Source organism: Rhizophagus irregularis, chromosome 8, assembly GCF_026210795.1.
Source record: "Rhizophagus irregularis chromosome 8, complete sequence".
Classification (NCBI taxonomy): Eukaryota; Fungi; Glomeromycota; class Glomeromycetes; order Glomerales; family Glomeraceae; genus Rhizophagus; species Rhizophagus irregularis.
Window position 1 is genome coordinate 1,591,395 of NC_089436.1, and position 17,500 is coordinate 1,608,894.

A 17,500-nucleotide genomic window follows, 5' to 3' on the forward strand; every position below is an offset into this window, starting at 1 on the left:
AACTAAATTATAAGTAAAATCTTTAGATTTAATAAATTATTGTCCGGAGCGAAAGCGAAGGAACTATACGTTTATGAACGTTAATCACATTATTTATTCACAGTATTGAAATCCATGCTTACGTCACTGAAATTTGTGCTACATCGATAAATAAAAAATTTAAAAATAGATGTTACAACAAAATTTTATCGCTCCACGTTTTCCGTTTCCTAGTTATCGCCGTTTTCAAAATGATGTACACAGTTAAATTTGAATAAAAAAAAAGAAAACTGAAATTGGTTGAAAACTGGACAAAATATGGAGTCAAAAGGGAGGAGAATCGTCCCAGAGTGCTAACAATCGCTTGGAAATCAAAACGTCAGAGAGGTAAAGAAAATTTCATTTGGAGCAACATTAATGGTTATACGACAACCAAAGTAAAATTATTGAATCTACGACAGAAGTTCGACTTGATGAACCAGGCAACCAGCGCATGCTTCCACGGGATATGAACAGGGATCTATTGATGAAAATGGAAGACTGAGATCACGGCAATTGTGTCGAAATGAACGCGTAGCTCCTCCTATCACTGTGGAGGCTATATCGTCCTACAGCATTAACAATCTCATTGAAATCAGAGTGCCAGAGACACCGTCAGAGAGTGAAAAAGGTTTCGTTTGAAGCATCAATGGTAGGTTTTACAACAACCAAATAAGGGATAGTGAGAAACTGACAGATGTTCAACTCAAAGAACCAGCGCATATTTCTGAATAGGAATCTGTTGATGAATGTAGAACCCTGGGTTATGGCAACTGTGCAGAAATCAATGCGGTACTTCAGATACTCCCGTGGAAGGAAGATCTTCCCATAAGGATGCGCACAATTTTAACAGAAATCAACAAATGAGGGAGTCATGCAAGAATTGTTGGCTGATGATGCAATACAATGCGAACACACGCTTCTTAACTTGCTGAAAAGTAAATATCCATTCCGTGAAGAAACAAACCAAAATATTCTGTATGATTATGAAATTCGTAGACTTGCTGACTTTTATAATATTACTGATTTTTATCCTGTTCTGGCATGTTATGATATAATTTTTCTGGTTAAAAGGCCTTGATGGTGCCATCTACATGTGGTCTCGTACAGATGAATCGATGATATTTGGAGGACATAATTTGAAAGAGGCTCTGGAAAATTATCTTTTCATCAAGAAAATCTTTGCTACATTTAAGATTACATCCATGAACTTATACAATGAAAAAAAAAGCTGATAAGTGGTACGAAAAGAATGAAAAAACTAGTGACCGATGAGTTACTAAAGTCGATAAAATTAAATAAAAAAGAAAGGGTCAAAAAAAGGCGAGAAACAAAAGAAGCGGCAAAACAAGAATAAAAGAAACATTAATGCAGAAATTATTACCATTTATTTTATATAGTCGTTTATAGTGTTCGCTTTATTTAGTTTTCTTTTAATTAATTCTTTTAATTAATGTATCTGAGAATAATAAAGATATATGCGAATTTAACTTACATTTGCTAAATATGGCGAAAATTTTATGTAATATACATATTAGCAGCGATCCTTAAGAAAAATTGAATGAAATATATGACATGCTTTCAAGGGAGGGAGTACGCGTATCCTAGACCATTTAATACGAGTCCCTGCGCCATGTTAAATCGTATTACTATCTACTACTGCTACTATTATTATCGCAAACAAACCGATGTCTTCCTTGGTGTCCTTTGGTGTCGATATTGTGGCGAGACTAAGGCCAATCTCATTTGCGTAGGATGCGTAGGAGATTTATTGCTTTTTTCCTCCTGTGATCGAAAATGGCCACGAACTCGTGCCAGTACATTTCAATCTTTTCAATGTAAACAGAGCGATGTCTTATGGATACGAACTTGCGGAGGAAAGTCGGTCGGAACTTGGAACCGGCTAGAAAAGAATATAAAATCCCGCTTTCTCCTGTACCCAAGAATTTGTGTAATAAAAGTTCGATACGATATTGCGCCAGATACCGAGAATTCGACGTATGAAGCAGAAGCAGAAAACAGTAGAATGTGCAACTGAAACACGTGTATTTATTTTCTCAGCAAATATCAGTAACACATCCGCTTTGTACAGCCGAATTGTTTTCTGGTATCTGTTCCAAGGACAGTAGCTTGATCGTGACATTTTGTTGTTCACGCACACGTGATTTTTTTTATTTGATTTAACTTGATAGTCGTAGTAATTTGAAATTAATCACTTTTGGTAATAAAAAATTTTATTAATACATGCGAAAAATAAATATAAAGGTTTAGGACTTGCCCGAGATACATGACGTCTATGCTAATGTCTAATGTATAACCCTACAATCTAACTAACCACCTGACATTTACGTGACCTGGAAATTCACCCCGCCTTCTTTACGAAATGTCTATTAAATACACATTTATTAATGATAAGAAACTAGGATTACAGGAAATCGTAATACGGGAATTTGTGAAATAATAAATCCTTACGATAATTTAAGCTGTTCCTCGTCGAAAAGGTTTCTCTTCTTTTTTACGTCTGCCCGACTTGCATTCCGAAGTCAATCAGTCACCTTATCGTTAATTAAGATGTTTTCCTCCCAAATGTCATTGTGGAGTATGCCATGCTTGTGGATTGCTTCTAATACCTTTGCCGTTTCGTTATTTTATGCTTTTAAATCTCGACTTCTTTTTGCATTTCTATACGGTGGGCATTCGATAAGTCTACACTCTTCAAAGCAATCGTATCGCCACGAAATTCGCATAGGAGCGTTTTTCCACTTCGTCCTTTACCTAGTATTCTCTTAAACTTGAAGTCCGTGAAGCTAAAATTTTGCTAGTCTACAGGGGCGTTAGAAGATGATTGTTGATTGCCGGAAGTTTGTTGTTGACTTAATGAGGAACTGGAAGTTAACTTTGAGTGTGATCGAAGAGTACGTGAATTATTGTCTCCGTGAGCCGGTACTAGTACTAGATGATGAGGGGATTTAGGATTCTCTTTTGCCTTGCGAGTTAGACAAGCATATGCTTTGAGTACCGATGGAGAATAGAAGAGTTTTTGAGATCCAGAGCTCCGATATGCTCTCGGCGTAGAAACCAGTGATCAATCATAGGTGGTAAGAATACCATATCTAAACTCGTTTTCTCTCATATAATTATAGATTTGTTAAACTACATCTTTGCCTTTACTTGTATGATAAAACTCGGGAAATGTCTGTTCGCCCATATCTTCTAAAACATGCTTTCTTTTAAAACATGCTTTCTTTTAGCCCCGATCACCAAGATCAATAATTCCGCACGATGGCAGTTGAAATCTGGTACGTCAGTGGTATGAGTTGGTCGTCTTGAATATATGCAGTCTGGTCCCATGAGCCTATTTAATATCATATAAATATTGACGTCAATAGCAACACGAACAGCCTCCTCATTTATTACCATCTTATCTTGGATAAATTGTGGTCTCTTGAATCTCAGCTATTGATCGAAGCGGAACAAGTACACTTGTCGGTGAGCCGCCATTAACCTTCGTATTGGACTTTGATATAGTACATTACGGAGAATACGTGATGGGTGGTGGAATACACAACGCTTCTTCCAAGCTGAGAACTGGAACCGAATACGTGTTAATTTTACGAGAGCAAATGACGAAAAATTTCATATTGTACCAGATACTTACGTGGCAATTTTACGATATATGGATATGCTCCTCTGGAGGAGTGACGAAAGTACTTCGAATCTTTTTTGTTGCAAGGAGTTCGTCCTGGTCTTGGAGTGAAAGATTACTCAGCGGATCCACTAATTTCCACCTTCCATGACTTAATGATTTTGGTTGGAACGCTATCGGAAAAATGGCTTTTTGTTCTCTTTAATTACCTCCTTGAGGTGACTGACTAACTTTCCACTATCAATATCGATAGCGAAAGCATTCGCGGTTGTATTACCTTTGACGAGAGTAAAGTGATAGACATAGCAACTTATATATGTTTTTTTTATGAAATGCTATTGGTGCAAAGTGCCATATATGAGGAAAAATTTTTTATTTGCGAAAAAAAAGGGCGTACAGTAAGGGTGTACGATATTACTGGCCCGAGTTTAGGAGTTATGCACTTGCACGTGATAGCGTTAACGTTAATTCCGGCCAGTTGATTTGCCGTGTGGCATCGGCAGGTGTCGTTTTATGCTATTATTCAGGGTAGTGATTGGTCCAACTTGAAGAAATCCCATTAACTTAAATGCAAATCAAATTAATTTAATCTGATTTAACTTGAATTAAATCAAATTTCTTTTAAATTTCAGATCAGATTAATTTGATCTATATAAAACCTTACATTTAATAATTCAATTTAATAAATTTTTTTAATTTATAGTTCTTATTATACTATATAAAATAAAAAAATTTATTAAAATTGGATTATTCTAAAATAATTGTAAGTACCTTTTTTTGCAATTATATAATTAATAAAATTGATAAAAATGCTTATTTTTGCAAACCTTATAATAATCTTTTTTACGTGTTTAAAAAATATTTTTTATTTTTTAAAGAAATAACTATGCTAAAAAAAAATATTTTTACATTAATACCATTTGTTTCTTTAATAGATGCAAAAGGTTTCTTTTATACTTACCATACTTACCACATTTTTATTTTAAAGCTAAAATTTGTTTTTTATAAAGCTATTTATTAATATAAAATTTAAATAATAATATTAATAAGAAAAAAAATTAATAAAAAAATATAATTTTAGTATTTTATAGTAATTGTGTAATTTTTGATTTTTAGAGGTATTTATAGAATGCTTATTTTTAATTTTTATAAATACTATCGCAAAAAGATACTTATTTTTATAATTTTACAGTATTAATGAATTATTATATATATTATATAAGGATTTTATTTTTTATTTTATCTGTAATACATAATACATTGCATTTTAGTAAAATTATATAATGCTGGGCAAAATTAAAACATATGATATTTAATTAAAATGTGAAAAATAGATTTTTTACAACTAAAAAAATTTTAAATTCTCAAAATACATATAAAAAATAAAAAAGAAGATGTAATACAGATAACAAAAAAAGGGTGTAATATATCACAAGTATAATAAATTATAAAATCCATATATATATAATAAAATATAAAATTATACAATTATTTTCATATTTAATTATTCAATTTAAATAATTTTTTTCAATTTATAGTTTTTTTTTAAATAAAATAAAAAAAATTCATTAAAATTAGATTACTAAATATTAAAATAATTGCAAATTATATATAATTTATTAATAAAAAATGTAATATTTCTATAAAAATTATATTGTAAATTCTGATTACAAAATCTAATTTTTTACCCTTATCAAATCAGCTGATTTCCAATACATTTTAAATAATTATATTTAATAATTAACAATAGTATAAATATAAAACTTTAAATAGTTTTAATTTAGTTTTATTTTTCAGTTTTTCTAATTAGTTGAAATCATTTTTATGCAATAATTTACTATCCAATGATCATAAAAAGATAATTTATAATTCATTAAAATCCTTTTATTAGGACTTTTTTAAATAATATTAAAATTATCTTTTTAGCATCAATAAATAGTAAAATAATTTTTTAAAAAAACTTTATAGCAATTTATTATTTATTAATACTAAAAAAAATGAGTTTGGTATCATTCAGATGCTTTTAATGAAAGGATTCTAATAAGTTATAAATCATCTTTCTATAATTACTGAATGGCAAGTTATTGCATAAAGACAATTCTGACTAATCAGAAAATTAAAATAATTTGTTTTTTTATTTTTTATTTTTTTTTTAATGATTTATATATGCTTTATTGATATTAAGTTTATATACCATACAAACAAATTATCATAAGCTATATCCATCCAAAAGGATGCAGTCATCAAAAATTAAATAATTTATTAAATTTAGATATTTAAATTATCTTTAACTAAAATGGATAATATAATAAAAATTATATCAGTATGATTCTAATGGAATAAATATTGGTTAAATTTTTTATAACTAAAAATTGTTTACTAAAAATAAAAAGGTTGGTGCTAAAAAATAAAAATTAATTTTTACATTTTAATATAACAAAATTACTTATTATTAAAATTGGCTATTTCTACATTTCAATATGCTAAATTACTTTACATTAGTACCATTTATATATAGCTTAATAATTAATTAGCTTTTTCTTATATAAAGACTCTATATTATAAGAGGAGTAATTTATTAATAATTTTAGTATTATTATGATTAAAAATGTCATCTATAATAATAAAAAATTATTATTTTTCTTTGTAAAAGTAATTGTTATAAATATTTTTACTGGTAGTTATTATCTTACTTAGACTCAAACTACTTAAAAAAATAAAAGCAAATAAGTTATTTAACATAAAAATAAAAGAAAAGTAATAGATAAGTTCAGTCTATATAGGAATACTAGCAATATTACAAGTTTTAGATGGAATGGAAAAGAGTTTTTAATTTGATATCAGAAATTGGTTTTTTTTTATAATAATACATAACCATGGCTATTATAATTTTATCATTATATTTCAGCATATGCAAAAATGTATTTTGCTATTTAATTGGTATAACATAAATATCTTTCCTTTCATTTAATTCTACTTTTGTATAAAATTATAATTTTAAAAGTAATAAAATAAAAAAAAAATTAATATTTTATTCCTCATTTTTTAATTATTTATATCATCTGATGACCATTTTTTTTTTAAAGTGCATCTTTAAAGTGGCGTCCAAAATAAAAAGAAAAATAAATGTTTATTTGTCTGATAAAATGCGTACAAGTATTCTCATTCAAAAAAAAACTAAACTATATCGAGTACCGAGGGTTATATCGAATTACAGAAGAATAAGAATAGGACGCGCATGAGATCAGCATCTCATTAAATTGATCATTTTTTTAAATTACACAATTCGTTCTATGTAGATCCAATAGATAACTCATTTTTAATACTCTAAATAAGCCTTTAAATTACCCATGGATAAATTATTTCATCCTTTTAGGGTTGTAAATGATAACATGTGCGATGATTACTCGTGAAAACATTATTTGTGATACTAAATTTCGTCATTAAACCTTTCATCTTTCGGAGAGAAAATCGCGTATCTTTATACGATTATTGTAAAGTTCTTGGCAATTTTATGAATTAGTCATTCATATTGTATAATTGGATTAATTTATTTTCATTAAATTTTATATGAGTTAAACTTAACAGTGATAAAAAGAATATGATAAATGATCACAATTCGCCAATCATTTTTTTTCTTTTATTTGCTACGCCACGAAAATTTAAATTTTCTGCGCCACGAACACAAAATTGTTGCCAAGAAATTCGAATCTGCACAATTAATATCACCATCAAAAAAAAAAACTTTGTCCTTTTATATCGCGTTAATCACGTGAAATAGCTTGGCAAAAACCATCGAATTATTTATATTGGAGTCCTTTTTTTCTTTACACTAGTTTCCTTAATTGAACAACCTGCTTTTTTTAATATTGGCGTTAATAGGTCTACTTTTTTGCTTGGCATTATTAAATCATGTGATGCCAAGAACAAGTACTTATAGAATCCATAAATCGCAAATGGAAAAATATATATTTTTTTTTTTTTTGGACGCTTGAAATTCAGATTAAAAATTTTTTTTAAAAAAAGAAATAGGAAGCAGTGAAATAATAATATCTTTCAAAATAATTTTACTCTTTAAGATATATGGTTTTTTTATTGAATGATTTTCGGTAGAACACGATTATATAAATGGTTTATTTTAGTACACTTATACCTTTAATGGATAATAATTCAATTTAAATAAAAAAAAAATTTCTTTTCTTTCAGTCGTAAATTTCAAATTTTTTCACATTAATATTAGTAAAGCTATGTCACCATCGCCATTTGTTTTCATAACTTCAAAACCAACTTTATTTCCTTCAATCATTTTTAGTATCCTTTTCCTGCTTGCATCAAGCCTTCACCTTTTTCGTATAATACAAACCCGACGTCGTGTCTACAAATTATTATTCATATTTAGTTTTTTAAGAACAGTATTATTTATTATACGGATTGCATGGTCAAAAAACCAAGATTCATTTGAACTTGCGATATCTTCTGGAATTTTCACTGCAGGCGCATTTTTCATAATAATTTTAGCAATATATATTCTTTTAGAGGATTGGATTCTTACCCTCTCAAATGCAATTCAAATTACGGATAGTAATTCAAATTCACAAAGGCGCTCAAAATTAACAAATTATGAACATTACACCTTAAAAACGGCAGAATGCCTTCTTCCAGCATTTTCAGCATTATTCGTAGTAGGATCAATAAAAGAATTCAATACAGATATGTCTGACGAATTGGACACTTCAATAGAAAAAGGTGATACCATAATAAAATTTTCCATGATAAGTTTCTTAATTAGCGTATCACTTTATATGCTTCTTGTCACATATTTCGCAATAAAGTATAGTAATATACCTATTCACAAACAATTAAAGGTTTTGGTATTATATATTGTTGGAGCTTTATTATTGATTGAGCTGGTTTACGGAACTTTTATGATTTTCTCTCCGCCTACCGATAAGATTAATAAGTATAGTTGGGTCTTTTATTTGTTCGAGTCACTTCCAGAGGTTTTAATTTTGGCTATTTTGGGGGGTGTTATTTTAGGTGAATGGTTTTTTGAGGAAGAGAATATTGAATTGGTTGATAGCATTAAAACTGTTTCAATTGGGTCGATTGGGAATGGAAATGCAAGCGTCTGAGTGAATATATTTCATAAACAATTACATCGCTGGCGAATGTTAACGTCATCAAAAAGCGCACATACTGTAGATATAATTAACTTGAATACAAATAGACGAAAATTAAGGAGGAGGAATTTGACGCAGTAAATTTGATGCTGCGCTGGGCGCTGGTTACAATCAAATCGGGATGAACGACGTTAGAGTTGGCGAGATTAAAAGATAATAATAATAAAGTATTTTCTGTCCTTCATTTATTTTGGAGGTTAAAATGTAAATGAAAACTACGTAATTACTACAGTTTTAAATACTACTTTTTTTGTAAATTTTTTCTTTTAGTATATTTTGTAGTTGAAAGATACCTAATCATGTAATAAATTTTCACATTCAAAATTTTCTTACACTTAAGCATAATAGAAAAAAAAAAATTGTATCAATAATCTAACTATATACGGAAAAACGGAAAAATGACCACCCATATCTACCATGTGATTTCAAATGATTATTTCAACGTGATCGAATAAAGTGGAATTTCCTTGTAAATTTCAGGATGATCTATAATTACTGGTACGCACAGGATAATCGTTCTGGTCAAGGACTGTAGTCACGATGATTTTTTGATTCTACAGATTTGATCGAAAAGGAGTGCAGTTTTTTGATCGAATCCTCGAATCTTAATGTCAGATTTGAACCAATAAAATAAACGTCTTCTGGACGCGTTGTAAAAAATCACGTGATTTTCTCGTATGTGTCATATAAAGGTAATTAGTTTTTTTAAAAAAAATCGATGTTGATTCATAATCTAACTTGATCTCAAAATTCTAATTTTCTTTTTTCTTTTATATTCGTAAAGGTAAAATATATACACTTTTCTGTTCAAAATAATTTTCAGCTATTTGGATATTAAAAATTAATAATTCATTACTAATATAAAATATTCAGGCCAAATAACTTTTTTTAATGTACGATATTTTCGCACCTTGTCATTTTTTTTTTTTATTGTAAAGTTTGTATTATAATTGAGATACCTTCTAAAAAATTTTTTATTTGAATTGTATTATTTAGATGTCTGATACAACTTATTCTTATCCCTCAACTCCCCCGCCGCAAGAAACCCCGGCTCCACCGCCAACTCCTGCAACTCCATTATCATCGACAACATCAATTGAAAAATTTACTTTTACAGAACGACAAGGAGACTTATTCACTGATGCACCACCAACTGACGCGTTAGCTCATTGCGTATCTCAAGATCTTAGAATGGGTAAAGGTATCGCATATATTTTCAAGAAAAAATATGAAGGATTAAATGAATTGAAAGCTCAACAATGTAAAGTCGGTCAAGTTGCTTATCTTCAACGTGATAATCGTTATATTTTTTATTTAATTACTAAATATTATGTTTACGATAAACCTGATCGTAAAGAATTTGAAACAAGTTTGGTGGAATTGAGAAGGTTGTGTGAACAACTTGGTGTTAGAGGTTTAAGTGTTCCTCGGATTGGAACTGGATTGGATGGGTTATCTTTGAGTTATGTTAAAAGTGCTATTAACGAAGCCTTTGAAGGGAGTAATATCAAAGTTACTATGTTTTATTTGTAGTATAATTTGGATGATTTCATTTTTCTTCTTATGTTCATATATATAAGCAATGATTCTTTATCATAATCTTTTAATCATAATTTGATCTTGAATAAATATTGTGCAAAGTAATTCAAATTCGAAACTTTATTAACATTGTAGAATAAATAAACCTCTTGATGGAAAAAGTCAATTACTGACTCAGGAATAGCACGATTCAAGTAATATAATATTAATAATCTTATTCCCAATAATCAGGATCATAATTTTCAATTAGTTTAGGATCAGCCTTATTTTGACTCTGCCATTCACTGATTCCACCTTGTAACACTTGAACTTTTTGATTAGTTCCCATGTTTTCTGTTACTTCTTTGAAAATTCTTGCACATTTTGGCCCACGAACTTGAGATAAAGCGCATGTGAAAACTATTCTAGGTACTAAATAACAGAAAGTAAGAAGATAAAGATTTATTTGATTAAATAAAAAATATTCTGATAGTTTACCTTGGTTGTATTTGGAAATAAGACCATCAACATCATCAAGAAATTTTGTAGAAGGGCTGTTAATGCTATTTGGTATATTACCTCCCTATTTTGAAGGAAGATTACAAAGAAAATAGATTGAGAAGAATCTTGTTGTTAAGAATTTTTGATATAAAAATATAATTTTAAATAACTGACAAGTATTTACTTCGTAATCATCATCTCTAACATCAACCACCAAATAATCTTTTCCAGGAACTTTAGTAGTATCTTTTATAATCTCAACTAATTCAGATGGTTTGATGAATTCGTCCGACATTTTTCCTCGTAGTAAAAATGTTTGATATTTATTAGACTGCCTAAGGTGATCAAGTTTATGAAAAGGTGAATTGTAACAGTTAGCTTGACTTGAAAAAGAATAAGAAAAGATAGAAATATATAAACGTTTTGACGAAAAATTATTAAGGTTTGAATTGGAGAAAGAATAAAAATAACGTGCAAGATTTGCAAGAGAGTAAGTCATCGAGTCATTTATATTATCAAGCCGTACCGATTATTTATGTGGAAAGGTCTTACAGAAAAACGCCCTTATACGGATACAGATGTGGATGTCATACAATAACTCGGCAAGTCCTTTTCTTTGACTTTTGCGTTAGGATGTAATTATCTTAAAGTGGAAACTGAGATGCCTATCAATAACTCTAATACGCAGAAATATTGTGTCATTTTAATTTTTTTTGTTAACAATATAAATAATATGTTATGTTTTATCTTTAGATATTGATCAGGTTTTTAATTTATTACTTCTATTATTAATAAATTAGGATTATTAAATTTATGTTATGTATAAACGAAACTATACTTTAATTGATGGATTCAATGCTTATGTTCTATCTCGGCCAAAATTATTTGGGCACTTTGTTTTGCCAAAATTATGCAGATCATCACATGTTGATGTAATAACATGTAAATACCACACTATTTAAATTGTCTTAATAATAATAATAAGCAAAAATTATGAAAATCCAGTTACTAGAACAAAAGATATTATAAAATAAACTTCTAGACAATTTAAAGTATAATTACATGCTAAATATTAATCCCATAAATATAAAATTATTATCCTTTAAATCCTTTAATAAGACAAGTATAATAAATTCAATTTTTAAAATTTAAACTATGCAAATCTATATAAACTTCTAATACTTACATAGTATTTACAATTGTATAAGAATATATTTCTACAAAAAATAAAAAAAAAATATTTTATTCTTTAAAATATTAAAAAAATTTCTTTTTCCTCCTTAATTATCTTTTTTTTTTCCTTAATTATCTTTAAATTTTATGTTAAAAAATGTATTTTTACAAAAAAATAAAAAAAAATGTTGAAAATATTCTTAAATAAATTAATCAATATTTATCTTGGTAAAACTTACCAAAGGACTATTTAAATAAAATTGCTAATATGTACTGCGCTTTTCTAATTTATTTCTGTTTACACTGATTAGTGATTAGTTATAAATAATCTAATGTGATCAATTTTTTTTCAAAACCAATTTTGATGACATTTATTTGACTGGTTATCAGACTAATATAAATATGACTAGTGAGTCAAAAATAAACTTATTCTTGGCAAACTTTTTAATATCTTTTAAGCATAAATGTAAATACAATTCAATTACAATTTATAACTTTAAGAAATAAATATTGCAAATTTCATGAAACTTATAATAGACAGAAATGGAAAATAAAATCTAATAATGAATTGAAAGACATGATTGAGAAACAGTTTAATCTAACAGGTGATACTTTTATTTTGATGGAATATGCAATAAATAAACTAAATGATATGGATTTCAAATTAAAAGTTATGAAAGTTAATCTAAATAACATAAAGACTAGATTGAGCAAAACGAATGCTTTGCTAAATAATACAGTCAGCACTGTTAATGTTCTAAGAGATGAATAGGTTTGAACAGAAATTTTAAGGACTTTTCAGAATTGGATTGGAATTTTTTTTTAATAAACTAAATACTAAGTTCCAGAGAGTGAGAGGCAATTAGGATGGTATTAATAAAGCACTTAAAGATTATTATTACAAAAAAATTGACGTGAATAATTAATATGAATGTGTCATAAAATTAAATGAAGTATTAAGTAAAATTAATCTGAATTTCAAAGACTGTATTGTTAATGAAAATGAAAAGGGATAGTAATGACATATTTCATTATAAATGGTAGAAAAGAGCAAAAGCAAGAAAAATATTAAATCAATACTTTTCTAATAACTTTGAAAAATTTTAAATATCATTACAAAAACTTTTTAGCACAGACATATGAAGTACTTGGAATGGATATAGTATCATTTAATAGTTTAATGGTATGTACAGCCATTTATTTATTGTTACTTTACCTACATTTTTTAATTTTGTATTATAACCAATAAATTTTAATTTTATAGGAATTACTTTAATAGTCTTTACAAAAAAAAATAAAACTATTATGTTCAAAAAATTGTTGAAAGAAACAAATATCCTCTCCAGGTTTTTTAAAGATAATTTTTATTAGGAAAAATTACAAAAAATTTCTTAAAGCTTGCATAAGATTAGTTAAAGTAGTAATTTCAGTTATAATTATAATAGTAATTGCTTAAATTAGTTTTTTTTTTAAATGAAATTCTATGTGATTATTTATGTATTCATTAATGTAAATAAACACTAGTATAAGTTATACAGAAAATAATCATATCCATAGTCACTATATTATTTTTTAATCATACAGAATATCATAAGCTATGTAATAAAATTAATATAGTTTTTTTCGCTTCTATCAGTAAAAGTTTCATTCATAGTTTGGGCATTTATTTTTTATATATATATGGATATGAGGTGTATGTAATTTATCAGAATATCATTGATCTTTGAGTTCATCAGCCAAATTTTCGCTTGATTATACAACTTTTTAAAAATAAAATAATCACTTCATCAGGAGTTGTATTTTTTATAAAATCTATGCAACATCTATAAACCTATATATATCCAATATAAATTTGTTATATAAATTTTTATAAATCCATAATATATATAAATAATTTATTTATTTTTTACATAAATATAAAATTATTATAAATAATTCATATAAAATCTATATAAATATAAAATTATTTAAATATAAATATATGTATAATTATAGCCAAATAAATTTATACAAATATTTTGAATAAAATTACTTAAATATAGAATTATTTAAATATAAATTTATATATAATATATAGACCCCTACACTAATTTACCGGATTTCATGAAATTTACTTAGTAATATATAGTAAAATTGATGATTTTTGCGCTGCATAAAAGTTTATGAATTTTTAATAAAATTCAGCCAGAATTTTTTTTTTAAAAAGCCAATCAATTATAATTGTTAAGTATTAAAACAAAAAAGAAAAATTTTTAAAATATAAAAAAATTTTCTCATTGCAAAGTATAAGCAATAATTTTTCTATATGTTTTTTTCATTTTTACATATAAAATTATCTCATCCATTACTTTACAAATAAATATTTCTTTGCATTTTAAAATAGAATATTTCTGATTACATTTTTAAAAACTATAATCAATTGGCTTTCAAATAAAAAAAATTTGGCCAAATTTTATTGCGAACTCGTAAATTTTTATGCAGCCCGAAAATCATCAATTTTACTATATATTACTAAGTAAATTTCATGAAATCTGGTAAATTAGTGTAGGGGTCTGTATAATTAAATAAATAATATTATACAAATACAGTCAACTCCCTCTATAGTCACTTCCGTTATAGTCACATTCTACTATATAGTCACACCAGTTGAATGTTCAAAACACTTTATTATTAAAATCTATCCTATATATCACAATCTATCTATAGTCACTATCACACCTATCCTCAAAAATCTTATATTAAAAAGAACCATTTATAATCACAGTTATATAAAAAATATATTAAATAACTTGGCATCTAATAATCGTACAAAGATGTATCATAGCTTGTTAGAATCGTCTCACTGAGACGAATCGAATGGTGGTAGTTTTATCCTTTTCCGATCACTGGCTGACGAGTTATTCAACAAAATGTTAAATATCGGCATTATAATATTTCTTGATTTATGTTTACTGCGCCATTTAACATTTTGCTAGATTTCTCAGTACCTAGTGATTGTAAAAAGACGATTTATAGCTCGTTGGAATCACCTCATCGAGATGAATCAAATGGTGGTAAGCTCAATATTGACGGAGTTATTACTTAAAAACAATTTAATATTTTTTAATTTCGTAAATTGATCTAGTGATTGGATTTCGATGTATCTTATACCATTAGATTCGTCTCATCAAGACGAATCGAATGGTAGTAAGATCGTCTTTCTAAGATCAATATTGGCAGAGTTATTACACAAAAACCATTAATATTTTTTTAATTTCGGAAATTAATCTAGTGGTTGGATTTCGACGTATTTTATACCATTAGAACCGTCTCATCAAGACAAATCGAATGGCGGTAAGATCATCTCTCTACGATTAATATTGGCGAGTTACGATACAATAAAGTTTTAAGTATAATTTTGGCTAAAATTATGTTAATTTTTGGCCGGAATCATTAAATCCTTAGGGAATCACTAAATCCTTACATCATGATTTAGTGAGGATGATGCAATGAACGACCTACCTTCATAACCTTCAATAGAGGGTGCGGAAAGTAGTGGCCACTAAACGTACAATACACTTGTAAAATAATCACCAAATATGGATTGTCCCAAATGTGTGACTATAAAGAGAGTTGACTGTATATACTAATTACATACATATAAAATTCAAGTACATATTTTGTATAAAATTTTCATATAAATTTCACTTGTTTAAGACCTTATCAGATAGACTTTCAATAAAATTAATTGTTAATTTATTTTTGACAACTATTTTATTTTATTTAGAATATCAATGTTAGGATAAATAAAATCAGATTAGAGTTAAAGGTAAAGTATATATCAATTATTTTTATTAGTAAATTGTTATTTAAAAAGTTACACTTTTTTTGATTAAATCTTATTTCTTTAGAGATAAAATTTAGTATAAAATTTTTTTTACGTTTACTTTTCAAGAACTTCTAGTTTTTAAGTATAATAAAAAAGTTTATATAATTTAGTTATTTTATATTTAAAATAATAAAAATATAATGTTGTAATGCTCATATGATCCCAATTTTTTACATAAAAGAAAATAATTTAATAAAAAGATGAAGCTATATCTAAACTATTTAAAAGTTAAAACACTTTATTTTTGCTAATATATATATGAACTATATTCACTTTATAAATAAATATTTCTAATATACTAATCTATTAATAATAAATGGTATGTTTTGTTATAATTATGATAGATATAGTAATGCCTTTTAACATTTCTTATATCTGGTATATGACACTTATTGCTTAAGATCCTAATAATCAATATGTTATACAATGATCAAATAGTTGTTGATCAGTTATTGACTATTCTACTGATCTTCATATTCTGGATTTATATAATAAAGTAAAAGCATTTAATTTCAATACAAATAATATCTATAATGAAGAATATAATTATAATTCTGATTATATTATTTTTCACAATCAAGAAGAAAAATGGGCATTAATTCCATTATTATCTGAATATGTTATTTTTCAAAAAATGGTTTAAATTATCAATTTTAAAGAAAAATAATCAATTATTGTTCTTATAGGAAAAGTTTGACTTGGATACATCCTATATAAATAAAAAAGCTCAAGATATTAAACAGCTTGCATTTCACTGTATACAGTTCCTTCTTGATATAACGAACCTTGCATCTTAATTGATCAGGACTTCATTATAAACAACTTTATTAACACTATAATGAATTCTTTAGTATAGGTATATCAGTCATATTACTCATATAGATCATGTGATTTGTTGATCTGATTAAGGTTGCTTGCCGAAATTAGGTAATTTAGGCCAAGGCTGAAACTTTTTTGTAGCCGAAAGTTTAGGCAATCAAAAATAAATTTGCCGAAATTTATAATGCCAAAATTATTGCCGAAAGTCCGAAATTTGACCGAAATTATTGGTATAATTCTGGCCATTTTTAGGATGTAATTCTGGCCAGAAATGATCGACATTGTAAATTTCCTTTTTTGGAAAGTTATGTAACCTTTGTGAAACTGATTTCACCAATTTTACTGGGAAACAAAATTTCCTTTTTTTGGAAATTGGTGTAATGGCACGTGACACAATATCATAATTTCGGCTGAATTTTAATTTTGGCCAAAATTAAGACTGAGTTTCGGCCTAATTTCAGCATTTTCGGCATTTGATTTGATTGGCCGAAACCTTTTGGAATTTCCTTTTTAGTTTCGGCAGGCAACCTTAGAACTGATTACTGATAATTTAATTACTAACATTTTTTTTATTTTTTTTATTGTAGTGAATTTTCCAGACTTTAAAATGGTCATCTGAAACGAGAAGTAAGTGGGAACAACTCATTTTTTTTATTAATTTTATTTAAGAACATTTACTAATGTTTTTTTTTTATTTTTTTTATTGTAGTAAACTTCCTGGACTTCAAAATGAACGCCTGGAATGAGAAGTAAGTGGGAATAACTCTTTTTTTTATT

General features: G+C 27.0%; 4 protein-coding genes across 4 annotated transcripts; 3 read left to right on the forward strand and 1 right to left on the reverse strand.

Moving 5' to 3' along the window:
- Window positions 1-169: 169 nt before the first annotated feature.
- On the forward strand, window positions 170-523 carry OCT59_028247 (uncharacterized protein; the record flags this gene model as incomplete). Its single annotated transcript, XM_066147165.1, has 3 exons — window positions 170-204; window positions 266-366; window positions 441-523. 3 exons carry the CDS (start codon window positions 170-172, stop codon window positions 521-523), a joined length of 219 nt encoding a protein of 72 aa, XP_065993904.1.
- A 7,117-nt stretch (window positions 524-7,640) lies between these two features.
- OCT59_028248 (uncharacterized protein) lies at window positions 7,641-9,178 on the forward strand. Its single transcript, XM_025313200.2, has one exon. It carries the CDS (start codon window positions 7,912-7,914, stop codon window positions 8,794-8,796), a length of 885 nt encoding a protein of 294 aa, XP_025188027.1. The 5' UTR covers window positions 7,641-7,911; the 3' UTR covers window positions 8,797-9,178.
- A 617-nt stretch (window positions 9,179-9,795) lies between these two features.
- OCT59_028249 (uncharacterized protein) lies at window positions 9,796-11,368 on the reverse strand. The gene is made up of 3 exons (XM_025313201.2): window positions 11,048-11,368; window positions 10,861-10,945; window positions 9,796-10,794 (listed from the first exon to the last, which is right to left on the reverse strand). Exons 1-3 carry the CDS (start codon window positions 11,360-11,362, stop codon window positions 10,598-10,600), a joined length of 597 nt encoding a protein of 198 aa, XP_025188028.1. The 5' UTR covers window positions 11,363-11,368; the 3' UTR covers window positions 9,796-10,597.
- On the forward strand, window positions 9,841-10,377 carry OCT59_028250 (uncharacterized protein; the record flags this gene model as incomplete). Its single annotated transcript, XM_066147166.1, has 1 exon — window positions 9,841-10,377. One exon carries the CDS (start codon window positions 9,841-9,843, stop codon window positions 10,375-10,377), a length of 537 nt encoding a protein of 178 aa, XP_065993905.1.
- Window positions 11,369-17,500: the final 6,132 nt, after the last annotated feature.

What these genes read in the sequence shown, in the direction of transcription:
- OCT59_028248 (XM_025313200.2), top strand. Translation starts at nt 7,912, where the DNA reads ATGTCACCATCGCCATTTGTTTTCATAACTTCAAAACCAACTTTATTT.
- OCT59_028249 (XM_025313201.2), bottom strand. Translation starts at nt 11,362, where the DNA reads ATGACTTACTCTCTTGCAAATCTTGCACGTTATTTTTATTCTTTCTCC. An exon ending in TTAGAGATGATGATTACGAA is followed by an intron (nt 10,946 to 11,047) that starts GTAAATACTTGT and finishes CCTTCAAAATAG; the next exon opens with GGAGGTAATATACCAAATAG. An exon ending in TATTTCCAAATACAACCAAG is followed by an intron (nt 10,795 to 10,860) that starts GTAAACTATCAG and finishes TCTGTTATTTAG; the next exon opens with TACCTAGAATAGTTTTCACA.